Genomic DNA, 25,093 nt, shown 5'->3' with positions numbered 1-25,093 from the left:
CGACGTAACTTAGATCAACTTACAGAGATGTCTATACTGTGCTAAGTGAACAGGAGACACTCTCCCTCTAACTTACCTTCTGCCTCTCAGGAAGGTGGAGTACAGACGTTGACGGGACAGCGCTCTGCCATTGCCTTAGCTTGCCTTCACCAGACCTGCTAAATCGACACCACTTCTTGAATCACAGCAGTGCCAATTGAGCCAAAAGTATAGACAAGTCCTGAGAGGGGCTGTTGTTCATAGGTGTAAGTCTCTCAACAAGAGGCAGTGTTTAAAATATGGTGAGCCAGGCACACCCTGCCAGGAGAGTAAGGCTTCCCAAGGGGAGGGAGAGGAACAAAACAATCCTCTCACTACTTATCTTTAACTGACTCTAACTATCACTAACAACTACCTATATTAACTAATCCTAAACAAACTACTACAGGAAAATCTGAACACAAGATAGTCGAGGCACGCTCAAAGCAAACACACTAAGAGTCTGCCTTAGGCTGATGCAGATGAGAAGGAACTGAGGGCAGTTTGCCTTCTCATCCTTATAAGGTCTATTGTTGTGTAGCACAAGGAGGCATAGGGAGCATGTGCGGTCAATGAAACACTGCTCATGGAAAATCTCAGATCAAGGGTTCGAGAGGCACATATGCACCTGAAGTGGACACCCACAGAGACACTACTTGACGTAGAATGTTTATTCCTTTTGTTTGTAGCAAAACTCTTGTCTTACGAAAAGGAAACCCAAGTTCTAACAGAATTGAGCCTTTAAAAATGTAAGAGAGCTTTGTTTTTAATATCTTATAAAGATAGATTATTATTCATTTGTATTATGGAACCAGCCAGGTTAGGCCCCATTGTGCTAGGCATTGTCTAATATTATTATAAGAGACAGTGCCTTCACTGAAGACCTTAAAATCTTAATAGACAAGACAGACAAGGGTGGGAGAAAGTAGGTATTATCCCCATGTTACAGGTGGGGAACCAAAGCAAAGAGCAATTAAATTACATGCCTCAAGTCACACAGGAAGTTAGTGGATGAATAGGGAATTGAACCCTGGTCTTTGAATCCCCACTGAGTAGCCTTCCTACGGGAATACCCTTCCTCTCAACCTCCTCTGTGAATAAACCATTTATTCATGCAAATAAAAATTAAACTAATGAATGTCTACATTTTAATCGTGACACCCTGTACAAGAACTTTCCACTTACATCTTGTTAATTTCACATCTCGAACATCTGATGTGTAGAAGCCCTAAACTGAAAAAAAGACCGATTAAATGTATTTTGTCCCATTATATTTATTTCATCCATTAACAGCAGGTGCATACTGTAGCAGCATTTCGTTTACTCTTTATATCGCATTCAGCCAGAGTAAATTCATATTGCAAGTGAATAATGATGTACCTTGCTCATTCTAAATTTCAATAATTGAATGAGAGACTGGGAGGCCTATTGAAAGGACTGTCTGCTGGTCAAAGACTAATGAGATTTTTTTTTCTTTTTTTGAATCTGAGTCATCAGTGTCATGGTAACAACGCATTATCGAAATCTGATTAGTATGCCCAGCAGCCTTATAAGTGATAGCATGCTTTTCTAATTGTATTTTCTGTTCTCAGGGAGGAGTTTGATGTTCATAAGAGGTGAGAGGATGGCAGTGTTCTGTTTATCTATAAGTTTGATATGGAATGTACTGCAGGCTCCTATGTTCAATGCAACCTGAGCTGCCATTCATTGAAGAAAAAAAAAAAGTCTTCTGTAGTATTTAGGGAAATGGAAGACCCAACTTCCCATTCTTCCTCCCTTCCCTTGCCTCCCCCACCTACATTTTTTAATTCATTCAAATATCAGAGCGATGCCCCTTTGATACATCGCACTGCCTCTAAATATTAGGAGGGTATTCTGAAACAAAGGCACCATATTTAGGGGCCGAACCTACATTACTTGTGCACCTGAAACTCCCAGTTAAGGCAAGGGGAATTTTGGGTACATAAGGAAATGCAGGATCAAGTCTGCAACTTTCCATCTTACTCAATAATAACCCATTTTAGGAAAGCACACAAGCACGTATGCAAGTCCCACTGAAAAAAATGGTACAAGCTGAAAATTAAGCACACACTTTAAGTTCTCTCACAAATTGGGATGCATTCCTGCACTGAGGCTTAAAAGAGTACTACTACTTCTTTTTCTTTTTTAAGATTCAATTAACATATGAGAAGCCAACAGAAGCTTTGAAATTAAAAAGATTTTTTTTAAAATTACTTCTGAAGAACAGCATAGACAGTGCCTCGCAATGAAAAAAAATGCAGATTTGGAGGCTTAATAAGGCTTTAAGTTAAAATTTGGGCTGCGGAGTCAAGCAGATATTCACTATGTTAAAATACAAAGAGCTCTAGCTACAACTGCAAGCCATGGTTTACAACATACATCTGATGCAAAATCATTTTACTGTGTACATCTCCAACCTCAGGAGGTGAAAAGCTAAGTTTTCCAGAGTACAATTAAATTACATTTTTCTACAAAATAACCATTAACTCTAAATATTTTTGGACTATTTCAGTAGCTTATGACTGTTTCCTGTTCTGAACATTACTTTGTCTGCAAAATCATTTGACTTTCTATAAAAGGGTTGGGGGGAAGCCCACACACCTATTCCTTAGGGAAATTTAAATATTTTAAATAAGATCCACAAAAATGATTAATACAAGGAAGTCAACTGTCCTATACAACTAAAGAAAATGCAATGTTTGTCACGGTGCAGGGACACACAGAGAATGAACACAGCTAGACTTAAAAAGCTCAGTACTATTTGTTCGATGCACCGGCATGTGCACCAAGTTTGGGGCGTACAAAATATCCAGAGCAATCAATCTTAAGTCAACACAGTGAAAGCCAAAGGAACGTTTATCTACATGTTTGGAAATTCAGCAGAGAGCACAGGGTTACACTGAGAATAGAAAGTCATCAAACAACCACTTCCCCAGAAGGGATTAGCGCTGGTTGAGGGTACTGTTTGTACTAACCTTGGATGGAAGCAGCAGCCAGAAAGCCAATCAGTGTGCCCTTCACCTGTCATAATGATGTTCCCATTAGGAAAGGCCCACATCTTCCAGAGGCGGTCATCACTTGCAGTTACCACAATGTCTTTCCGAGGATGCAAAGCCAAACTACAGAAGAAAAGAAAGACATACAAGAATTTGATTCAATTTAATCTTATTATATGAAATCTAAAGCAACATGATTTGATTTTAGCAATAACAAGGTCTACATTACTATGATTTTGGATGGTATGTGTAATATTTATGCTCCCAAAAGTCATAAGATACACAAATCCTTTATCTGCTACAGGCCTGATCCTGCTTCTATTGAAGTAAATGGCAAACCTCCCATTCAGTGGAATCAATATCAGGTTCAAACTCTTAAGGTCCCTATTCAATAAGGCACCTAAACACGTGCTTAAGTGCTTTCCTGAGTTGATCCCCTAAATGAGTGCAATACATAATTTAAAAATATAAATTATGAACCAACAAAAGCAATGTGAATCACTAACACTGTTCCAGAAATAATATCCTCCTGAAACATTAGCCTGTGGGCCTTCTCAAGACAGATGGGTTACAGGAGATCAGACTCTGTGCTAGTGTTCTGTGTCCATGAGCTTAAGATCTCCTCAGCACACAGACATTACTGAAATCTGAATTACACTACAGTAGCTCTGGTTTATTGTTAATACTTCAGCCACTACTAGGCTAAGTTAAGTAAATTCATTTCAGTTCTACTCTCTGATTGTTCTACAGGTTTTCCTTTTGTGTAATGAAGTAATGAGAACACAATGGCTAAGACATTATGCATCTATTATAACTCTTAACCGAAAATTCCTTCCAACACAGTCTATTTTTGGTTTGCATATTGTGCACCTACAAAAGAAAATGTGAACCTGTGACAATGAGCATTACCAAATTCTTTTTATTTTGGCTTAACTGTTTGACTTAAATCAGTATAGTGATCAACACTGTGCTTGGTCCTATGTCCAAGAAGGACATAGACTCATGGAGCAAATGGCTTAAATAGACCAACAATACAGTTCAAAATCAAAATGGAATGAGGGATGAGAAACTATTTTTTTTAGACGGATGAGAGAGATAACATAAATATCTCAACATTAGAGTTGATCTAATGGTAGGTTGCACAGAAGAAGTGTTTTAAGGTGGGATCAGAATGGAGAGAATGGATACCTAGCAGCCAGGTAGAAGAGAGTTTGACTCATAAGAAGTACATAAATGTTACACCAGAAAAATCTCGTTCCTATAGCCTCTTTCTTCTACACATAAATAATCTATTAATAATTATTCCACAGTTTCACAGACCAGCATTCTCTCCTCTAGTAGGCTAAGAATGTAACACTTCTTCAAATCTATCATAAAAACTCACTTTTTCCAGTTAGCTTTCCATCAAGAAATATCCACATATGCTCTCCTATCTCAAAGCACCAACTCATAGTACAGAAGTATCTTCAGTTTCCAGGGATTTAACAATTAGACACTCATTTGGACAAGGATTCTGAATCAAAGGAGGAGGAGATCTTGGCGCTCTTGGACAAAGAGGAGGATTTTGCCCTCCCATTTACTGGGGGAGGAGAAAAAGGAAATGGTACTATTCACATTCTACAGTGATGAATATAGAATAATTACATAAGTTAGACTGGTCAGAATTTGGTCTGCAGCTGAGGAGGGAGTAGAAGGAAATGTCACAAGAAAAGAAAGATCTCCAGCCTATTACAAGGCAAAGGAGAGGCGTAATTGGTATGGGTCAACCTGCCTCAACCCAGAATTCTCATTGATATAGGACTCTCCCAGAACACAGGAAAATCTGTGATACCATGACTGTGTCTGAGGCCTTGCAAGGAAAGTAGTAGTATTGCCAAAATGGGGGAGAGGCAACCAGGAAGGAGGCCCAGGGCTACAAAGGAGGGTTCAGAATAACACCAGTCATAAAGGGGAGTCCATGGAGATCAAAGATAGAGGGGCCCACGAGGGCCTTCTCACCCTCGGAAGACGACATGGCAGGCTGGGTTAAGTTGGAGCTTCCCAGCTGGCAAGCGCATGTGGGCAAAGCCATTGGCAGCATGGCAGGCAGGAGCAGAGCCAGTGCACATGTGATGATGGAGCAGACCTCGGAACACAGTTTTCACCAGGCTGCTGCTGAGATTCCTCTGGTGTAGTAGATGTAGACGGAGAATGGTAGGAGAGAGGAAGAACAGAAGTAGATTCCCAGCAAGGCCTGTAGAAATGAGGTCTGCTCAGAGACAGGAAGTTCCTGCAGTGAAGCTGCTCTACAGCTATATTGCACAAAGCATTTTTTTAGGCAGCACTAGTGCCTGCCTACAATGGGAAAACTGAAAGCCTGAGGCTTTCCGCTTGGTTAATCTCATTGTTGAGAACAACTGGATTTCACTGCTGTTTAAAAATTACAAAAATATCATTGAATACCTCTTGAAATCTTGATGTCAACTTAAACCCAATACTTTATCTTCTGACTGCCTCTCCCATCTCTAAGTTTGTCTGTTCTGCCTTTCACAGTACTTCCATAAGTAGTTAACTAAGCTGCCATTAGTACTCCTTTTCTTTTTGGGTGTATACAGTGATCAACAGGTTCTGACCTCAGCTATCAATCATCCCTTTTATAAAAGTCTTCCTACATTCTGAGACCTGCTAAACAATCTCATTCACATCACCTTCACTTCCTAAATTCAATTCAAGATTGCTGACGGTTTACTCTAGATTCATATCCACCTCCTCATTCCACTCTTCCAACCTGGCTGCTGCTTCATGGCTTCCCTACAATTGTCCACAGCTGGAAGTTGCTCATTTGCTTATCCGGCCCCATCTGTTTGGAACATTTTCTTCCCTGCCCTCCAAAGCACCACAACACTTCCCTCTCTTCAAAGCCAGCCTTTGGATCTTCTTTTCCTCTTAGCATTTCTAAAGTGTTTTGTGATGCTCTTTGTTAAGAAAGCTCTGTAAAAAATAAGGTGTATTATATATCAGAGGAAATAAACTCTTGCAATTGGAATGGAACTCACACTGTACATTTTATAGACTTTTCTTTTTAATTGTAGAGCTCCTGTAAAATGATGCTGCGACCCAAGTGTGTATTCCCCCCCGCCCCCGCAATGGAATTGTACAGGCATAAAGCTAACACCATTTAATGAACAGGAGGCTGGGTGACATCACCACCACTGAGTGCTTCTCAAAATGGGAAGCACATTCATCCAAAAAAAGAGTGCTATACACCATTGAGTGCCCTTGTCTTCATTTTTGGCAACCTGGCATTGAATTGATTCTTGTTTCATCTTTGTACACACCGTCTAATTATTTCCATCACAGAAGACTCTGGGTGGATTGGGGTGAAAATCAATAACAGGACGTGTGTTATATGAACGTTCGTTTTCTCCTCCTCTTTTTTGTGTATGTGTGCATGTGGTGGGAGAAAGGGACATAGACAGCAAAAGGAGAACTCTCAGACATTTGCTGCTGTCAAGTTGTGGAAACAGGTATATTTATATACCCATTTCAACAGCAGAAATCATTGAAATGTCTTCATCACTTGCAGTGGCAGATATGTAGTGCTTGCAGTAATTTGCTTTAAAAACATTCATGTATTGTATTAATGTACCTTGACTGAACAGCAAACAAACATACAGCATCTTAAGGTGCAGACAAAAGGTATTTCAATCTAAAATACATACTACATAAAAAGCTACATTAAAATAACATTTTTAAGGTTGTGATGTCAAGCACTCAACAGTTAGGAAATGCCAGAATTAAGGTTGCCTGTGCAACCTTAATTTGGCCCCCTTTGTGCATATTCTGATCACAAACTATTATATCCACAGAACCCTGGCCTCATTCAGTGCACAGGATGGACGGAGGTCAGTGAAGAGATAGTTAATGTCACAAAAATATTAATGAATTTATCTTCACTATACCTCTCTGAAGTATATTTTGTCCCCATTGCACAAACAGAGGAAACTGAGGCACAGAAGGATTAAAGAAAAAAGTTGCTTATTAATTTTTGGTGGCTTTCTGAGACACCTACGGCCTGATTTTTCAGTGGACTTACATTTTTATAGCACTTTATATGTTCTAAGCACAGCTCCCGCTGACTTCAACAGGAGCAGAGAGTGTTCGGCACGTCTTCAAATCTGCGCCCCAGTGCCTCAAGTAGGGCACTCAGAAAACAAGCAATACAAAATTAGTGGCCAATTATGAAAAGTTTGGTTTAAGTAACTTGCCCAGCACCACATGAGAACCCTGTTGCAGAGTTAGGGATAAAATCCAGTTCTCCAGGATGAATTCAACTGCATTAGCCACGAGACCAACTTCTGTCTTCCTGAAATCACCTGCCTCACTCACTACGCACTGCCAATTTCTGCAACAAATGAGGCAGGAATCCCTACAGAGAACAGCCTCATTTACGACACAAAACTGATTCATCCCCAGATCCAGTACAGCCTATGTACTGAACGAGGCAGGGCTTCTGTGAGAAAATAGTATGTGATCATGTAATTGAAGACAGTATCACAGTGCATACAAACAAAGGGGCTGAATTAAGGTTGAACGGGCAAGCTTAATACAGGCATTTCCTAACATTTGAGTGCTTGGCTACATCAACATTTTTAATATAGGTTTCTTGGGGTGCTATTTCCTATGTTTTTACAAAAACTGAAGTCAGAAAGTCCATCATATAGGGCCACATTGTGTTCCCATATGGGACATCAGTAGGACAGGGACTTTTCGATCCACAGCCCAATCCTCTATCACTTGAGTAATGGAGTCACTGAGAGAAGTAGTGAGTAGTCATTCTCTGTGGAACAGTCACTAGACGGATAGGGAATACATCTTTTGCCAGTGGGGTGTCACAGCTATTTGCTGACCACAAAGAAATATTGAGATTCAGGAATCCTGGATCCAGACCCAGGTTCTGGAAGGGATAATTCTCTAGTGGTTATAAACTCTTCTATCCCTATCCCCATCATCCCCAGCTTCTATGTTCCTCTCAACACCCCCACCACAGTTCTTCCTCCTGTTACCCCTCTCTTCTCCTCCACCCCTCTGCATCTGAGACAGGCATCTGCTCTAGCTCCACCTACGTGCCAGTATGGGAGAAAGTTTCTCTACTCAGCTCTGATGCCTTGTATCTCAGTGGACCCTGGCATCTGGGAGGAGAAATTGCAGGGAAAGTGCTGCTCAGCCTCTGATGCCCCCAGGATGGTGCATGCTCAGTCATTCTGTGGGGATAGCACATGTGCAGACCAATTGATAAACAGGAGCTGTAGGAGGAGGGAGTATGATTGGTGCAAATGGAATTTAGCTGCCGAGTTCTAATAACCCTCTACTGAGCATGTGCAAACTGTAATTTTCAGAGGTTCATGATTTACCTGAATTTGAATGGATTTTCACAAGGACGGGATCCTTGACACCAGGGCAACCCTTCTGACAAATTTTAAGTCCCTGGTCCAAAGCATGGAGACACTAGAGTTTCTCAATGAAACAACTGTAAGAATTTAACATGAGTAAAAAGAGTATATTTTCCCATAATCTCATTCTCAGAAACTTAAAAAAAAAATCAGCCTGAGTTAGACAACTGGACATAAGAACATTAGAACGTCTCTTCAGCCCAGTGTCCTGTCTACCGACAGTGGCCAATGCCAGCTGCCCAGAGGGAGTGAACCTAACAGGTAATGATCTAGTGATCTCTTTCCTGCCATCCATCTCCACCCTCTGACAAACAGAGGCTAGGGACACCATTCCTTACCCATCCTGGCTAATAGCCATTAATGGACTTAACCTCCATGAATTTATCCAGTTCTCTTTTAAACCCTGTTATAGTCCTAGCCTTCACAACCTCCTCAGGCAAGGAGTTCCATAGGTTGACTGTTCATTGTGTGAAGAACAACTTCCTTTTATTTGTTTTAAACCTGCTATCCATTAATTTCATTTGGTGGCCCCTAGTTCTTATATTATGGGAAAAAGATCTCTTTCCTGATTATTTGTAGCTAAATTAGCCCCCATCATGTTGTATGTATAGTTGGGGTTATTTTTTCCAATATGCATTACTTTACATTTATCCACATGAAATTTCATTTGCCATTTTTTTGCCCAATCACTTAGTTTTGTGAGATCTTTTTGAAGTTTTTCACAGTCTGCTTTGGTCTGAACTATCTTGAACAGTTTAGTATCATCTGCAAAATTGCCACCTCACTGTTTATCCCTTTCTTCAGATCATTTATGAATAAGTTGAACAGGATTGGTCCTAGGACTGACCTTGGGGACACCCTTCTCCATTCTGAAAATTTACCATTTATTCCTACCCTTTGTTCCCTGTCTTTTAATCAGCCCTCAATCCATGAAAGGACCTTCCCTCTTATCCCAGACAACTTAATTTACGTAAGAGCCTTTGGTGAGGGACCTTGTCAAAGGCTTTCTGCTAAATCTAAGTACACTATGTCCACTGGGTCCCCCTTGTCCACATGTTTGTTGACCCCTTCAAAGAACTGTAATAGATTAGTAAGACACGATCTCCCTTTACAGAAACCATGTTGACTTTTCCTCAACAATTTATAGTCTTCTATGTGTCTGACAATTTTATTCTTTACTATTGTTTCAACTAATTTCCCGGTACTGATGTTAGTCTGTAATTGCCGGGATCACCTCTAGAGCCCTTTTTAAATATTGGCGTTACATTAGCTATCTTCTGATCTCTGAGTACAGAAGGTGATTTAAAGGAGAGGTTACAAACCATAGTTAATAGTTCCGCAATTTCACATTTGAGTTCTTTCAGAACTTTTGGGCGAATGCCATCTGATCCCAGTGACTTGTTACTGTTAAGTTTCTCAATTAATCCCCAAACCTCCTCTAGTGACACTTCAATCTGTGACAATTCCTCAGATTTGTCACCTACAAAAGATGGCTCAGATCTGCGAATCTCCCTAACATCCTCAGCCATGAAGACCGAAGCAAAGAATTCATTTAGTTTCTCTGTGATGACTTTATTGTCTTTAAGTGCTCCTTTTGTAACTCCATCGTCCAGGGCCCCCACTGGTTGTTTAGCAGGCTTCCTGCTTCTGATGTACTTAAAAACCTTTTGTTATTACCTTTTGAGTTTTTGGCTAGCTGTTCTTCAAACTCCTTTCTGGCTTTTCTCATTACATTTTTACACTTAATTTGGCAGTGTTTGTGCTCCTTTCTATTTACCTCACTAGGATTTGACTTCAACTTTTTAAAAGATGCCTTTTTATCTCTCACTGCTTCTTTTACATGGTTGTTAAGCCACAGTGGCTCTTTTTTAGTTTTTTTACTGTGTTTTTTAATTTGGGGTATACATTTAAGTTGGGCCTCTATTATGGTGTCTTTGAAAAGTGTCCATGCAGTTTGCAGGGATTTCACTCTAGTCACTGTACCTTTTAATTTCAGTTTAACTAACCTCCTCATTTTTGCATAGCTCCCCTTTCTGAAATTAAACAGTGTTGGGCTGTTGAGGTGTTCTTCACACCACAGGAATGTTAATTTCAGCCTGAACAGTTACATCCTGGTGAAGTCATGAACAGCTGAAATCAGGGTCTTATAACGGAAATTGTTAGGCTACATTAGCTTCACCTAACAGCTCCACCTATGATAATAAGATTATAGTAGGAAAATAGTACTTCAAATTGGCAACTGGATTCTGGAAAGTTTGTGCTACCAAATGAAGAAATATAGTTAGCATATCTGCCTGAAAAATATTTGCCACATATTGGTCAAACTATAGTAAGTCCTTTAATTATAAGCCCTTCTAAACAGCTCACTCAGCAAAACAAATCACCCTGTTTATTCGCGAGATGGTAACTAAGCCCTCTTTGAAATTATCCAATTAAACCCATGGAATTTGTTGGGGGCCTTTACGGCTACATCTTATGCTTGCTAGGAATTTCTAGGGATGGCCAGAAGACAAAGTCAGTAAGGGCCAAAACCAGCAAAAAGATTAAGTACAGTGCATTCTTAAGTACTAGGAACACTGGCAGTCCTGTTAAAGTCAGTGGAACTATTCACTTGTGCGTGTGTGTAAGAGCTTTGCTGAGCTGCATCTTAAAAACCGTGATTTTAGTGTTGCATAGAGGAAGTTTTGGTCTATTCCCAAGTCTCTCAGGTCATTAATAACAAGCAGTGAGCTCTAACAAATCTAACCAATTACTATAGATTCTAGTAGATAGAATAGCTTTGTTTGGACTGCATGTCTCCCTCCTCTGATGGAAGTAGCTTTTTGCATCCCAGTGGCAAAATTAGACATAGTCCAACTAGGCAGATGCCCATATATATAAGATCACCCCCAGGAACTCCTGTATGTGCATTTACTACTCAAAGTACAAACAGGGACAGTCAGAAGCGGAGACAAGCAGAGGGAGCAGACTGATGTGCTCTCATTGGAAAAGCTATTGAGAAGAACCATGACACATAACAGTCTGAGGCTGCTGAAAATGCAAAGGCTGGGCCATGAGCTCCATTTACTTCCTCCCTGGGAGCACAAGGCTGGGTGAGGTAAAGGTGAAACAGGAGCCCATGTGACAATGAAAACCCCCCTGCTTCCTTCTTCAGCAATTGGGATGGAAGAGAAGCAAAAGAGAAAGTCCTTACCCCCATCTGTTACAGAGGAGAAGTTATTGTCCACATTCCCCCCCTCTGAGATTTAGCCTTATTGATAATTCAGAAACAAACCATCAGAAAAACCTCCCCATTAACAACCCCTTAGACTTTGCAGGTACTCCTGGTGTTCCTCTCTTAAACTACTTCCCTCTACTAGAGGCAGCTCATTCCACCTCCTTTATGTCTTGGTTGGAGCTAATTGGTCCCACCTGCCAGCTTACCTCAGCAGTAATTATTACCCTGACTTCTAATGCAGGGGTTTAGAACCTAAGCCTAGGATTATTTAGCCCCAAAATCCCTGCATTCCTACTCAGGAACTCAAAGTCTGCCTTCTTGTTAGAAAGTGGGGGGAGGGGGGGAAGGATGGGAAAGAAAATATGGAGTGAAAGCAAAATAAAAGTAAAACAAAAAGTAAAGCAAAACCCATCAACCAGAAAATAAACAATAGAATAGGGCATAGGCAAAGCCCACAATGTTCAGATAAACAAATCAGATTATTTCATATTCCTATATGCTGGCCTATGTTTCAGGGTGGATCTCAATTATGGGCTTTTAAAAATATATATATTCTATTGATATGGTTGGCCCTTTTTTTTATCCTTGTGAGTTAGAAATGGGGAAGAAGAAAAGGTGCAAAAAGATGGTTCTCTGCAGGGCACCAACATACCTACAGCCCTCTCTACAGACCATCCAGCAATCCTTTGTAGACCACAATTCATCAACTGTCCTAATCTTCCAAAGGCTTTCAATCCACTTCTCCAGAGATGAAAGGCTGAGCAATTAGCCTATGGAGCTATCCAACCCATACCTCACCTATATCCTGCATGCAAAATCTTTAGTCTCAGCTGCATACTACTCATGGATTCACAATTCGTATGCACACTCATGAAGCTGCACCTCACTAATCTGTACTTTGTTAATCCATCTACATTATAACTCACCCAAATATGGCACCACACTCAACAAAATGTAATAGCAGAGTGCTACATTGCAATGCAGTTTTGTTATCAACACTACATGGTTTTACAAAATATTCTATACATTAGAGTACATTATGAAATATTATCATTAACTGAAAATAAGCTAAAATTATATGAACAAAACTTTTATAGGTTTTTTGTTTGTTCACTTACCTGAAAATTAGCAAAATTCAGTAAGTTGCAATGGACCCCCCAAGTACTTATGTGAAGTAGCTAGGTTTTACTGTATTTGATTTGATTATGAACAGAAATCTAGATTTCTTTAAATATTTTTCTCCTTAATAGCAAAAGCTGGTCCAATATATAATCAAACCTGAGTAAATGTCCTATTCAAAGGTATGATGCTGATGTTAAATATGCTGTAGGCCCCGATTCTGCAAAGATTTATGCTCATGGTTAACTTTATGCACTGAGAGTAGTTCCATTGACTCGACAGGGCAGACAGTTAAGTGACTGCATAAGTCTTTGCAGGACTGGATTCTTGCTTGATTTGGTGGGAGCAGGAAGTCTCCCCACAGAGCCCACAGGTAATATGCAAATTATTTCCATTGTTGCAGTCCAATCTATTGTGAACCTCAGCAACATAACTCTTTTGTCCAAATACTTATAAATAATAAATGTGTCATTATTTTACAGCATTATTTTACACTTTTTAGAAAGTCTTCACTGAAACATTCTTCGCTTTTGCTTATATAGCTTTTGCTTATTACTGATTGCCAAATTTTTCTTTGCTTTTAATTCAGATATTATGCATGTTCCAATGTAGCTGTGTAAGTGTGCTCAGCAGAGGGTTTTTTTTCTTTCTTAGACCTGCCTTCAGTTGAGATGTCAGGAAGTTGACAGAATACCAGTTTACTTTAGAGAAGACCGTTATACTTCCTTTGTGCTTGCAGCACCTGTGGACGCTTAAGTTTTTATTTAAGCTTCATAGTTTAGACTGTGACAAAGCTGTGACTGCCATTATTTAAACAGATATATATTTTTAAACTATACCAAATTTAATCCAAATTTAGGCTAGCAGTTATTCGAACAAGCCCAGAAAAGTCTGTGTGAGAGTAAGTGCAAGACAAGTATCTTGTTATAACCCAAGGATCCTATATATATTCCTGATAGCCCTAGTAGAGAACAGAGAGTAGGCGGAGTCACCATTGAAAACTGTTCCTCTTCATAAGGCTATGAGCCAAATTCACAGGTGACATAAATGATGATGTAAATTACATATCAGCAGGTCGGTGTGCTGTAAGCAGGGCTGATTTGTACGTCCAAAGGAGAGCAGGGAAGGAGGAACAAACAGGAAGGTACAAGTTAAAGCCGGAGGTAGCAACTTATACCCTCTTGTTACTTCCGTTTTCTGAGACACCTTGCCCTTTGCCTTTGGTGTGAAGGCTATACCTGCTCACATGGATTTACCAACATGTAATTTATATTCCCCTTGTAAATAAGCTCTGAACGTAGTCTAACATCTGGCACATAATTTTCCTGTAGCCCCTTAGTTCTACTGATAGTTATCTGAGTAATGACAGCCAAATTTCCTTTGTATCTCCACCACCCTGGACTAAACTGACATTGCAGGAGACATGGGCCCTTCACAGAAAGTAAAGAAGCCGCTTTGCACCCTTTGGAGGGCTCCCAGGTGAGGATTAGATTGTGCCCATTACACACAGCCCTGAGCAGAGGGCAAAGTGGAGCTGCACCTTCCCTGGGGAAACTCGGGTAGAGATTGCCTCACAGGATCAGAATTCTCTGGTGCAGAAGTGGTGTAAGCAGGTGAGCAGGCTGCATCAATCCCCAGACCTTGCAAAGGTACAGCCTGTTTTCCTCAGTGCCCCATGCACCAATATGCAGGGGAGAGTGGAGCAATGGACCCGTCTCCTCTCCACCATTTTGGGGCAGTGTACACCATGGGGGGCCCTTAGAAGTAGTAGTCCCTACACTTCATTTAGCACAGGAACAGTGAATATTCTTCTCCTTGGTACAATCTGACCATGTGCGGATTGCATGGATGTCCCTATGACTCTCTAAGGATTTACTGGTGCAACCTACTTATTGTAAGATCATCACTTACACTGAAAGCTCTTTGAGGCAGGGATCATCTTTCTTCTGCATCAAACCTAATAACTGTTGATCTACCTTACTCTTCGGGGAAGGGGTTCTAACCCCAAAAAGGGGACAGAAAGTTGTCTTGTTGGCATACAGCTGTATACTCCAGGGTGCCCAATAGGGCCATGACTGATAAGCATACGGATATTGGACTGGTGGCCACAAAGCAGGATCCAGGGGCCCTGTTCCTGTGAGACCCAGGCCTTCTCCTTCTCTACTATTTTCCAATGGAGAAAATAGAGAGGAATATACCTCGAGTGCTCAGGCTACTCTTTCTGGTGAGCTACAATGCTCCTACCCCCTTCTCCCTGGGTTGGGGAAGTAGAAAGTACCAATGTCTCAACAGCTTTGTGAAGTACTCTGATTCTGGTGACTGAAAGCCTTGTTAGCACTGCTGATATTGTATGAACCAGCAACTAGAACACCAAGCCCAAAGACAGGTCACTCAGTGCTGAATATGCCACAAGCACTGAAATGGATGGTACTGAGGTGCTGGGTACCAATAACAGTGCTAAAGTGTCTGTGTTAGAGGAATCTGTGGTCTGCAGACTTACTGCAAATACTCTTCGTAGCCCAAACTGAGGCACCAAAGGGACCCACCTTAGGCCATTGGTTGCCTTTCAGCTGAGGGGCTTGAGATGAGTCTAACACATATTGATTCAAGTCTTGGTTCAGAGGTTCTCAGAGAGGGAGATCTATGTCTTGTGTCACCTGTGGAGTTATGCTCCTTCCTAACCCTTCTTGAAAAAGTCAATACTGGATCAAATTTGACAACTAGAGTCTTAGATGTCTCAATCCCAGAGCTTGGGGTAGAATCATGGCTCGCCCTTCGCCTAAATAAAAGGTGCTAATATTGAGTGGCTTAGAAATATCACAGAAGGGGCATATCTTAAAACCTGGAGATTTAACTTTCATGCAGACAACTCAAACCCTGGTACCATGGGGTGGTGTGGAGCTCCACTTTCTATGACTAAATTTTCTCTCTTTTTAAAGCCAATGGGCAAAATAAAAAGTTAACAACTATGATAACTAATCATTAGCACTAACTGCAATAGGGTCACAGAGAAGAAGGCAGATACTGCAGGAGTACCATCTGACTGCCACATGCAGTAGGAAAAAACTGAGGGACGATTGGGCTCCCTCCATCCTTTATGCCCTTGGGTAGGGGGCAGGAGGACGTCGAGGACACAGGTGCAGCCCCAACAGACACTGCTGGCCAAAGGAAACCAATCTCTCATATATGGAGTGCATGCACACCAAGAGTGGAATTAATTTGGACAATCACACGAAGGACTACCTGACTGGCCACGATTTGGGGAAACTCCTTCAGGCCTTGTGATTTTATTGCATTTGTTTTACAGTATTTGGAAAGTGAGTTTTTAACATTAGATATTTATTTTTGCTGGTTGTAGGCATCACAAAGGGAGAAAGAGAAAAGAAACAAAAAGCCTTCAAAGTACTCGAAAACACCCAGAATATTCAAAAACCCAGATTCACAGTTGTTTAGGGAAATCAGAAATGGCCCTCAGGATTCCTTTTATTCTGTAACATACACAGCAAGAGAGGACAAAGGAATATGAATAAATAAGAGATTTGTCTATTTGGGGCCATAACTGAAGCTGGGAATAATGAAATATTAAATACCACTGGTATTTCCATAAGTATGAGAGATGCATTTTGTGAATATTGATAATAAAGGATAATCGTCCTCCCCAAAACAAATAAACAAAAACTCATCTATCCACAAAAGCCCTGCCATTTATCAAGCATGGTAAAACACTATGGGACATTCAGGGTCACCAAATTCACTGACTATTCCTAAATCCTTTAATGTAAAGTATATCTAGTTCTAGTTGTATGAGAGGGTCCCCATGAATAATTGAAATATCAGACTATAAAAACACAGAGTAAAGATGAATCATTCTGCTCTGATAGCTGAATTGTTAGTAAGCGTATCTCTAATTCAGAATTAATCCAAGGAGCATACCTCACAACTATATTGCCTTACAAAGGATTGCACCTTTCTTTTCAACATCAATTTATCTCCCTTCTATTCATTGTTGGTTGCATGAAAAATGCTAAGTCATTGGGGGAGGGATAGCTCAGTGGTTTCAGCATTGGCCTACTAAACCCAGGGTTGTGAGTTCAATCCTTAAGGGGGCCATTTAAGGATCTGGGGCCAAAAAAAAAAATTGGGGATTGGTCCTGCTTTGAGCAGGGGGTTGGACTAGATGACCTCCTGATATCCCTTCCAAATCTGATATTCTAAGGACGTAGGAAATTTTGTTTATCAGAGTTAATTACACTTTAATTCAAGATTCCTCTTCCATTGTATTGGACGTTTTGTCCCACATAAGGGTTTTGCCAAGTTAAGAACTGTGCTATGTACTATTATGTCTATATACTTACTATAAAGCACTCCTGGAATACAATTTGAAAAAAAGAGATAATTCAACACAAAAATGTTAGAAACCATCTGTATATATCCTTCTTCAAATATCCCCCATTTCCACACAGTCAGAATGGAATAGACCAATGTTACCTAAGCTACACATGCCAGACTCATGCCACTCTGTTCAGAATATATCCTCTCCTCATAAGTCATGTGTTCCAGCCCCGTAATCATTTTTGTTGCCCTCCGCTGGACTTTTTCCAATTTTTCCACATCCTTCTTGTAGTGTGGGGCCCAAAACTGGACACAGTACTCCAGATGAGGCCTCACCAGTGTCGAATAGAGGGGAACAATCACGTCCCTCGATCTGCTGGCAATGCCCCTACTTATACATCCCAAAATGCCTTGGCCTTCTTGACAACAAGGGCACACTGTTGACTCATATCCAGCTTCTCATCCACTGTAACCCCTAGGTCCTTTTCTGCAGAACTGCTGCCTAGCCACTCAGTCCCTAGTCTGTAGCAGTGCACGGAATTCTTCCATCCTAAGTGCAGGACTCTGCATTTGTTCTTGTTGAACCTCATCAGATTTCTTTTGGCCCAATCCTCTAATTTGTCTAGGTCCCTCTGTATCCTATCCCTACCCTCCAGCGTATCTACCACTCCTTCCAGTTTAGTGTCATCTGCAAACTTGCTGAGGGTGCAATCCACGCCATCCTCCAGATCATTAATAGGGTAGATCTGCAGTGCTGTTATATGCCCCGCTCTTCATGGCCTCTGCCACCAGAGTTTGGCATAGGATGTGAAAATAAAATTCTGTTCCCTTGGAAGGCACGTAGTATTTTTTATCTGCTCTTCTGCAGTAGGATGGAATTGTTGCTGGGGTCTTCCAGATGGTCTTGGCTGAGGCCATGACAGCCTCAGTTACTGGGAGGGAAATCTTGGAAGGGATCGAAGTCTGAAGGATATCCAAAAACTTATTTTGGCATACCACAACTTCATCCAGCGGCATCTTCAATGAGTCTGCAATCCTTTTACATGATTTTTGGAATCGTTTAAAGTCATCCCGTCATGGCTGGTGGTGAAATGATGGGTTCATCTGGACAGCAGGATGAAAAATTGGCAGCTTGGGTGACTTCCTGGTCTGAAGTGTCTTCCAGTTCCTCAATTGCCTCTTTTTGGGGCTCAGAGGGTCCAGGTACTGAAGGTGATGGAGAATGTCTCAACCTCTCTCTATGTGGACTGGGAGGCTTAGGGTAGTGTTGATAGTACACTGTCAATGGGTCCCAGTAGGGCCACTGTGGTGGGAATGGCATTGGTGGTGGCATCAATAGTTTCTGTACCATCCATGAGTTTCAGGTCTGGGGCGGTACTCATGTTGGTGTAGTGGACCTGGTATAGTGGCTGTCTGGATAGGCGAGGAATGACAGGAGGAATAGATTTCCCCTTCATCATCATTATCCTCTGTGCTGGATAAAGGAGGAGCTGATCTGGGTGGTGTTGCAAGTTGACGTGGTACCGAGCATGCAGGAGTAATGGTACCAAGGTGCTGATGAGACTAGAAGGTCTTTATACTGGTGAAATTGCTGTGCTACTGGGAGCATTGGTACAGAGGTGGGTGTTGTCAGCGGTACTGATGGCTTTACCACAGTTGTCGCTACCAAGGGTTGTGCGCTTTGCACTGTGGAGGCAGGAGGTGGTGCCACAGACTGTAATGCTGCCAAGTTGCTCGGTGCCGCATGTTTAAGCAGTTTTGGTGGTACCAAGGCAGGGTTTCCATTTTATGCCTTTGTCTGAGCCTGCCTGCTTAGGGTTTTTGGCTTGCATGATACCCACAGTACCGGATGATACCACTGCCTCAGAGGTAGATGGTCTTTGTGGCATCTGTACTGATGGGATCTGATGGGTCGGGGAACGCTTCTTCTTGACAGTTCCTGAGGAGAGGAGATTGGAGCCTGTTTTTTGCTGCCTTTGTGGAAGAGTGCTCCTTCCTCTGAGAGGGTGGAGGGGAACCTCTGTCAGATGCCACCCTTGGAGACCAGTGCTCAGGAGGGGTCCGTCACCCCAGATCAGATGCCAGATGCAGAGACTTCATCATGAGGAGTTTTAGCTGTAGGTTCCTCGCTTTCCTGGAGCGAGCCTTCAGATTATGGCAGTGGGAGCTTTTTAATGGGATGTGTGTCTCGCCGAGGCATTGGACACATTGCGAATGTCTGTCAGAAACTGGGATTGATAACTAGTAAGGCAACATTGAAAACCCAGGGAGCCAGGCATGCCTCTTAGAATAGGGTTTCTCCCATGAGGGATGGTAACTATACTACACTAAAGGGTATACTTATAACTGATTGTTAAATTTCTAATGGAAGGGACAAAAAATGTTATTTTATTTTTAAAAATGGGGAAGAGATAGGGTAGTTAAATATTAACTAACTAAATAACTGGGTTCTAAAACCAGTACTCTAAAGATAGACTAAAGATAAAACTCAGAAGTGCTGCCGATTGCTTTGTCTCAAGCCAAGGGTGGTAAAGAAACTGGGGGTGGGGAAGCCGTTGGTCACATAGGGCTATGTAAATGCCAAAGGGGGCATGAGATAGGGACAGTGCATGTGCAACCCAACCAGGCACTGCTACTTAAATTCTCTGATCACAGGTGCAGGGACACAGATTCACCTAAAGTGGAGCACCCACAGGGACACTCCTTGAAGATGAATATATATTTTTAAATATATAAAAATTAAAATAGCATAAATGCAATCTTAAGGATTAAATATCAAACAGTCAAAAGTTTGGAAATTACAGAAGTTAAAGCTGTTTTCACTACTTTAACTCAGTCAACTTTCATATCCTATTTTTTGAGGTATGTGTTAACAGCAAACAATTATATCTTAACATTTACGTTCGACAGGGACATCAGGAACTGAAAATACTCCACACAAGCAATATGGACACTATATGGATAAACTTTAATGTCTGAATTTCCTGACTTTCATGTGCTTGACATTTCAACTTTAACGTTTCAATAGGTAATTTTGTTTATTGGTTTGGTTCTTTGCATTTTTATTTGGGGATTGGTTTGAGGGTGTTTTCTTTATTTGTTTTGGTTTTGTTTTTTTACAGGGAAGTTAAATGCAAAAATCCCCAAACCTCCAGCACTCTGTAGAGTTTACTATCAACCCTTCTGACATTGCCAAGAGAGCTTGTTAGTTCCTTCATCCTAGCCCTACGCTAAAGGCTTCCCAGATCAATGGTTATATCTCTTGCTGGGCTCATAATCTCTACATGCTCCTGGATCCAGCATCTCTAACATTAGCCTTAACTGACTTTATTAACATCCTTAGAGAAATTCCTTTTGTCTATGGAGTCTACAAATCCTTATAATGCATGGGAGTTTTACTATGGACTTCACGGGGGCCAGAATTTTAGCCTCTAATTTTAAAACTACTGAAACAATTTTCTTAACACTTCTTTTTTAAGGGTCATTAAAATCTACAGATTCCAACAAACTGAGTCTGAAGTTTCTAGTTCAGCTATTACAAAATTTCTAATCAAAACATATGAGGAAAGTAGTGACTTATTTTTACACTCCAATAATTTTAAAACAGCTGAACTGCTTTTGGTCAAATATTCACCATCAGGCTATGACCGAATATGGAAAACATCAGCCTAAAAGGAGTTTGTCTGAGTAAGTTCTGAGCAACTGAAAAGGACAGGGAATTAGAATGGAAGTTGGATTTCAACTGTAGCTCAAACTCAGTACAGTTAGAGTTGCCAGGCATCTCGTTTTTGACCGGACCACCTGGTCAAAAAGGGACCCTGGCTGCTCCTGTCAGCACCGCTGACTGGGCTGTTAAAAGTCTGGCTGGCAGCACAGCGGGTCTAAGATGGGCTCCCTGCCTGCCCTGGCTCCACATGGCTCCTAGAAATGGCTGGCACATCCAGTTCCTGGGCACAAGGGCAGCCGGCCAGGGAGGCTCCGCGAATTGGCCCCACCCCTAGTGCCAGCTCCACAGCTCCCATTGGCTGGGAACCGGGGGCTAATGGGAGCTGCGTAGGCGGTGCCTGCAAGCACTGGCAGTGCACCGAACAACCTGGTCCCTGTGCCTAAGAGCCAGACATGTCGGCCGATCCTGGGATCCGCACAGAGCTGGGGCAGGCAGGGAGCCTCCCTTAGCCCCGCTGCGCCACCAACCGGGAGCCACCTGAGATAAGCGCTGCCTGGCCGGAGCCCAAACCCCACACCCCGTCCCAAACCCCAACTCCCTGTCCTACATCAAAATCCCTTCCTGCACCCAAACTCCATCCTGGAGCCTGCACCTCACACCCCCTCCCAAACCCCAACCCCCTGCCCCTGCTCTGAGCCCCACTCCCAGAGCCCACACCCACACTTCCTCTTGCATCCTAACCCCCTACCCCAGCCTGGAGCCCCCTCCTTCACCCTGAACGCCTCATTTCTGGCCCCAACTTGCAGCCCATAACCCTAGCTGGAGCCCTCACCCCCTCCCGCACCCCAACCTCTTACCCCAGCCTTGTGAAAGTGAATGAGGGTTCAGGAGAACGAACAATGGAGGGAGGGGGGAAAGCATCAGTGGGGGCAGAACTTCAGAGAAGAGGGGCAAGGGCATGGCCTTGGGGAAGGGGCAGGGGTGTTCGGTTTCATGCGATTAGAAAGTTGGCAACCCTAAGTACAGTGTATAATCCTGGCGCCTGATGTAATTTAAAGCGCTTAATTATATACACATTTTCTTTGAGTTCAAATCCCATATCCTAAAAACTTGATGGTAAGCTATTTTTTGTAATTAACATGCTCTTTTTTGAGATAAAAGAACATGTCACTTTTTCACTTAAAATTTGAGGGGAAAATTAAAAACCCTGACATTTTACTGGTCACACTGGTATAGCTCCATCAAAGATGTCTCTTCTTAGATCAAAGGCTTCCTGATGTTTACTGTGATTAAAAATCTCACAACAGTACTAATCACTGAATCACAAGTTTTCTCCTGTACCTCAGCCTATTAACTAACTTGGTTTCAAAATATCACATAATTTCAACAAGACTTCCTAAGCCTTCGGGTACCATTCTACTTGATGCTGCGGTAAACATCTGAAAGTAACATTCCTGCCAGACAGTGTTTCTGTATACAGTGCTGGAAGGGTAAAATCCTACATATGACTAAAGAGATTACTTATTTTCAACAACTGCAATTTTATACAATATTTACCTGAAGGGCTGACGTCTATCTTGCTTTCAAACTGCTTTCTATTCCACTTCAAACTGAGCTGTAATGAAGGATAAGCATCCGCCTGAAAGGCCACCGCTGCTTTCCTCAGTGCCCATTAATGAACATGTTAGGAATATGTACTTTTACAATATAGTTTAGCAACTGAGAAGCCTCTTTCTTGAGCAGAAAAGAAGGAAAAATAAGTTGTCTTTCATACTGTTATAAGACTCTAGGTCACCATGGTGATTAAAATGATCTCAAAATCAGTCTATACCTTGTCTGAGGAAGGCCTATGGTTTGATATATGTGTTTGTTATTCTATATTCAATTCTTAAAAGAAAGTAATAGAAAAGTCTCAAATTTCACCTCAGCTTCACCACTGTCTATCTCAAATCCCACACAAATGCCATAACTAAACTAGTAAGGACAGATTCAAAAACAGCTTCCTAAATTTTGCTCTGTAGACCACTCGTGGTCTGTGGAGAGCTAGAGGGCCAAAAGTGGCATGATCCAATGGCAACTGAAGTAAGCCAAAAGACTCCTGTTTAGTTCAATGGGCACTGGATGAGGCCCATCACACTGGCTCTCATCTTGTTCCAAGGTGTTAAACTGCATTAAAAGACAGCTAAGAATACACTAAATACTTCCCTAATGTATGTTACTTTTCCTATACAAGCAACTGCTGTTGAAGTCACAGAGATGCTATAGGATTATGAACGAGGGGAGAGGTTGTCCGCATGATCCTAAGATCAGTACCCGCGTTCAAGAAAGAAAGTAACTGGCCACCAATTACTCAGGGAGAGGACATCAGAGAGGAGGGCTGGCTGCTCATAACCATCAGAGAGAGGGTCCTGGCAGCCTCCTACAAGGCTGGAAATAGATGAGGATGGGCAGAATTTTATATCTGGTCCTCAGGTGGAAACTGAGGATCAAGATCAAGATCCTCTCAAGATCAAGCTGGTCCAAGGGTATGGAGAGATGTATGGATTGTGCCTGTGGATGGTAGCTTGGCCCAACCATAAGAAAATCAAGTTTGGCTACAAAGAGTTCTCCAGCTGTCCAAGGAAGACAGATGGTCCTTGTTGGGGATTCAATACTCAGAAGGATCAAAAGAACATTCTGCAAGGGACAGGCAGACAAAAGGATGGTGTACTGCTTTTCCAGAGCCAAGATATGAGATGTCACTAAGATTAGATTGGCATTTGAAGTCAACATGAAAGGATCCATTGGTGATGGTTCATATAGGTGCTAATGACACTGTGTTGGGGGTATCTCACAGATAGCAGATGACTTCAGGGAACTTGGAAGAGTGCTGAAGAAGAATATCCAAGTGATGTTCTCTGAGATCCTTCCTGTCCCATGAGCAAAGGACGACAGAAGGCAGAAGATTCTGGAAGTGAACTGGTGGCTAGGTAAGTGGTTCAGGGTTTTGATTTTGTGGAACATTGGTCCACCTTCTTTGGGAAGAGGGAGCTGTATAGTTTAGATGGCCTCTACATCAGTATAAGGGGGACCAATCTTCGTGGGGACAGCCTGGCTAGAGTAGTCAGGTAGGCACTAAACTAATAAAAAGAGGGGAGAGTAAATGGAGAGAAGATATGAGTACTCAGCACAAAATTGAGATTTGAGAAGAAAATTAATCAAGGAAACAAAGGACACAAAAAGAAGAAAATCTTTAACTGTCTATACATCAATGCTAGGAGCCTGGTTAACAGAGAGGAGGAATTGGAATTGCTCATTTATGAGCACACATTTGATCCAGTTGGTATTACTGAAACCTAGTGGGATGTTAAAATCAATGCTTATAACCTATTTAGGAAAGACTGAGTAAGCAAAAGGGAAGGGGGAGTGGCGGTCTATGTCAAAAATGGCATTACCAGTTTGAGTCACTGATAAATGAAAAGAAAATGGTCTTGAATGCTTATGAATCAATGTCCTAACACATAAAGCACTAAATGGGCTATTAGTTGTTGTCTGCTCTTGTCATAAATATAAAGGGAAGGGTAAACCCCTTTAAAATCCCTCCTGGCCAGAGGAAAAATCCTCTCACCTGTAAAGGGTTGAGAAGCTAAAGGTAACCTCGCTGGCACCTGACCAAAATGACCAATGAGGAGACAAGATACTTTCAAAAGCTGGGAGGAGGGAGAGAAACAAAGGGTCTGTGTCTGTCGGTATGCTGCTTTTGCCGGGGATAGAACAGGAATGGAGTCTTAGAACTTTTAGTAAGTAATCTAGCTAGGTATGTGTTAGATTATTATTTCTTTAAATGGCTGAGAAAAGAACTGTGCTGAATAGAATGACTATTCCTGTCTGTGTGTCCTTTTTGTAACTTAAGGTTTTGCCTAGAGGGATTCTCTGTTTTGAATCTAATTACCCTGTAAGGTATCTACCATCCTGATTTTACAGAGATGATTCCTTTACTTCTATTTCTATTAAAAGTCTTCTTGTAAGAAAACTGAATGCTTTTTCATTATTCTCAGATCCAAGGGTTTGGGTCTGTGGTCACCTTTGCAAATTGGTGAGGATTTTTACCAAACCTTCCCCAGGAAGTGGGGCGCAAGGGTTGGGAGGATTTTGGCGGGAAAGACGTGTCCAAACTACGTTTCCCAGTAAACCCAGTTAGAGTTTGGTGGTGGCAGTGGAGATCCAGGGACAAAAGATAAAATTAATTTGTACCTTGGGGAAGTTTTAACCTAAGCTGGTGAAAGTAAGCTTAGGAGGTTTTCATGCAGGT

The 25,093-nt window shown here is 41.8% G+C and overlaps 1 protein-coding gene across 5 annotated transcripts in view; it reads right to left on the bottom strand.

Annotated features, from left to right (window-relative positions):
- SPAG16 (sperm associated antigen 16) overlaps nucleotides 1-25,093 on the bottom strand; it is a 710,758-nt gene that overhangs the window by 326,262 nt on the left and 359,403 nt on the right. For all 5 annotated transcript variants that reach the window (XM_043524952.1, XM_043524954.1, XM_037912653.2 and 2 more), the window contains one exon: nucleotides 3,015-3,158. In XM_043524952.1, the coding sequence (XP_043380887.1) occupies nucleotides 3,015-3,158 (144 nt within the window). The remainder of the gene's footprint in view (nucleotides 1-3,014; nucleotides 3,159-25,093) is intronic.

This window comes from Chelonia mydas, chromosome 11, assembly GCF_015237465.2.
Source record: "Chelonia mydas isolate rCheMyd1 chromosome 11, rCheMyd1.pri.v2, whole genome shotgun sequence".
Taxonomy (NCBI): domain Eukaryota; kingdom Metazoa; phylum Chordata; order Testudines; family Cheloniidae; genus Chelonia; species Chelonia mydas.
The sequence above is the reverse complement of the archived record's forward strand: the minus strand, read 5'-3'. Positions and strand labels throughout refer to the sequence as shown.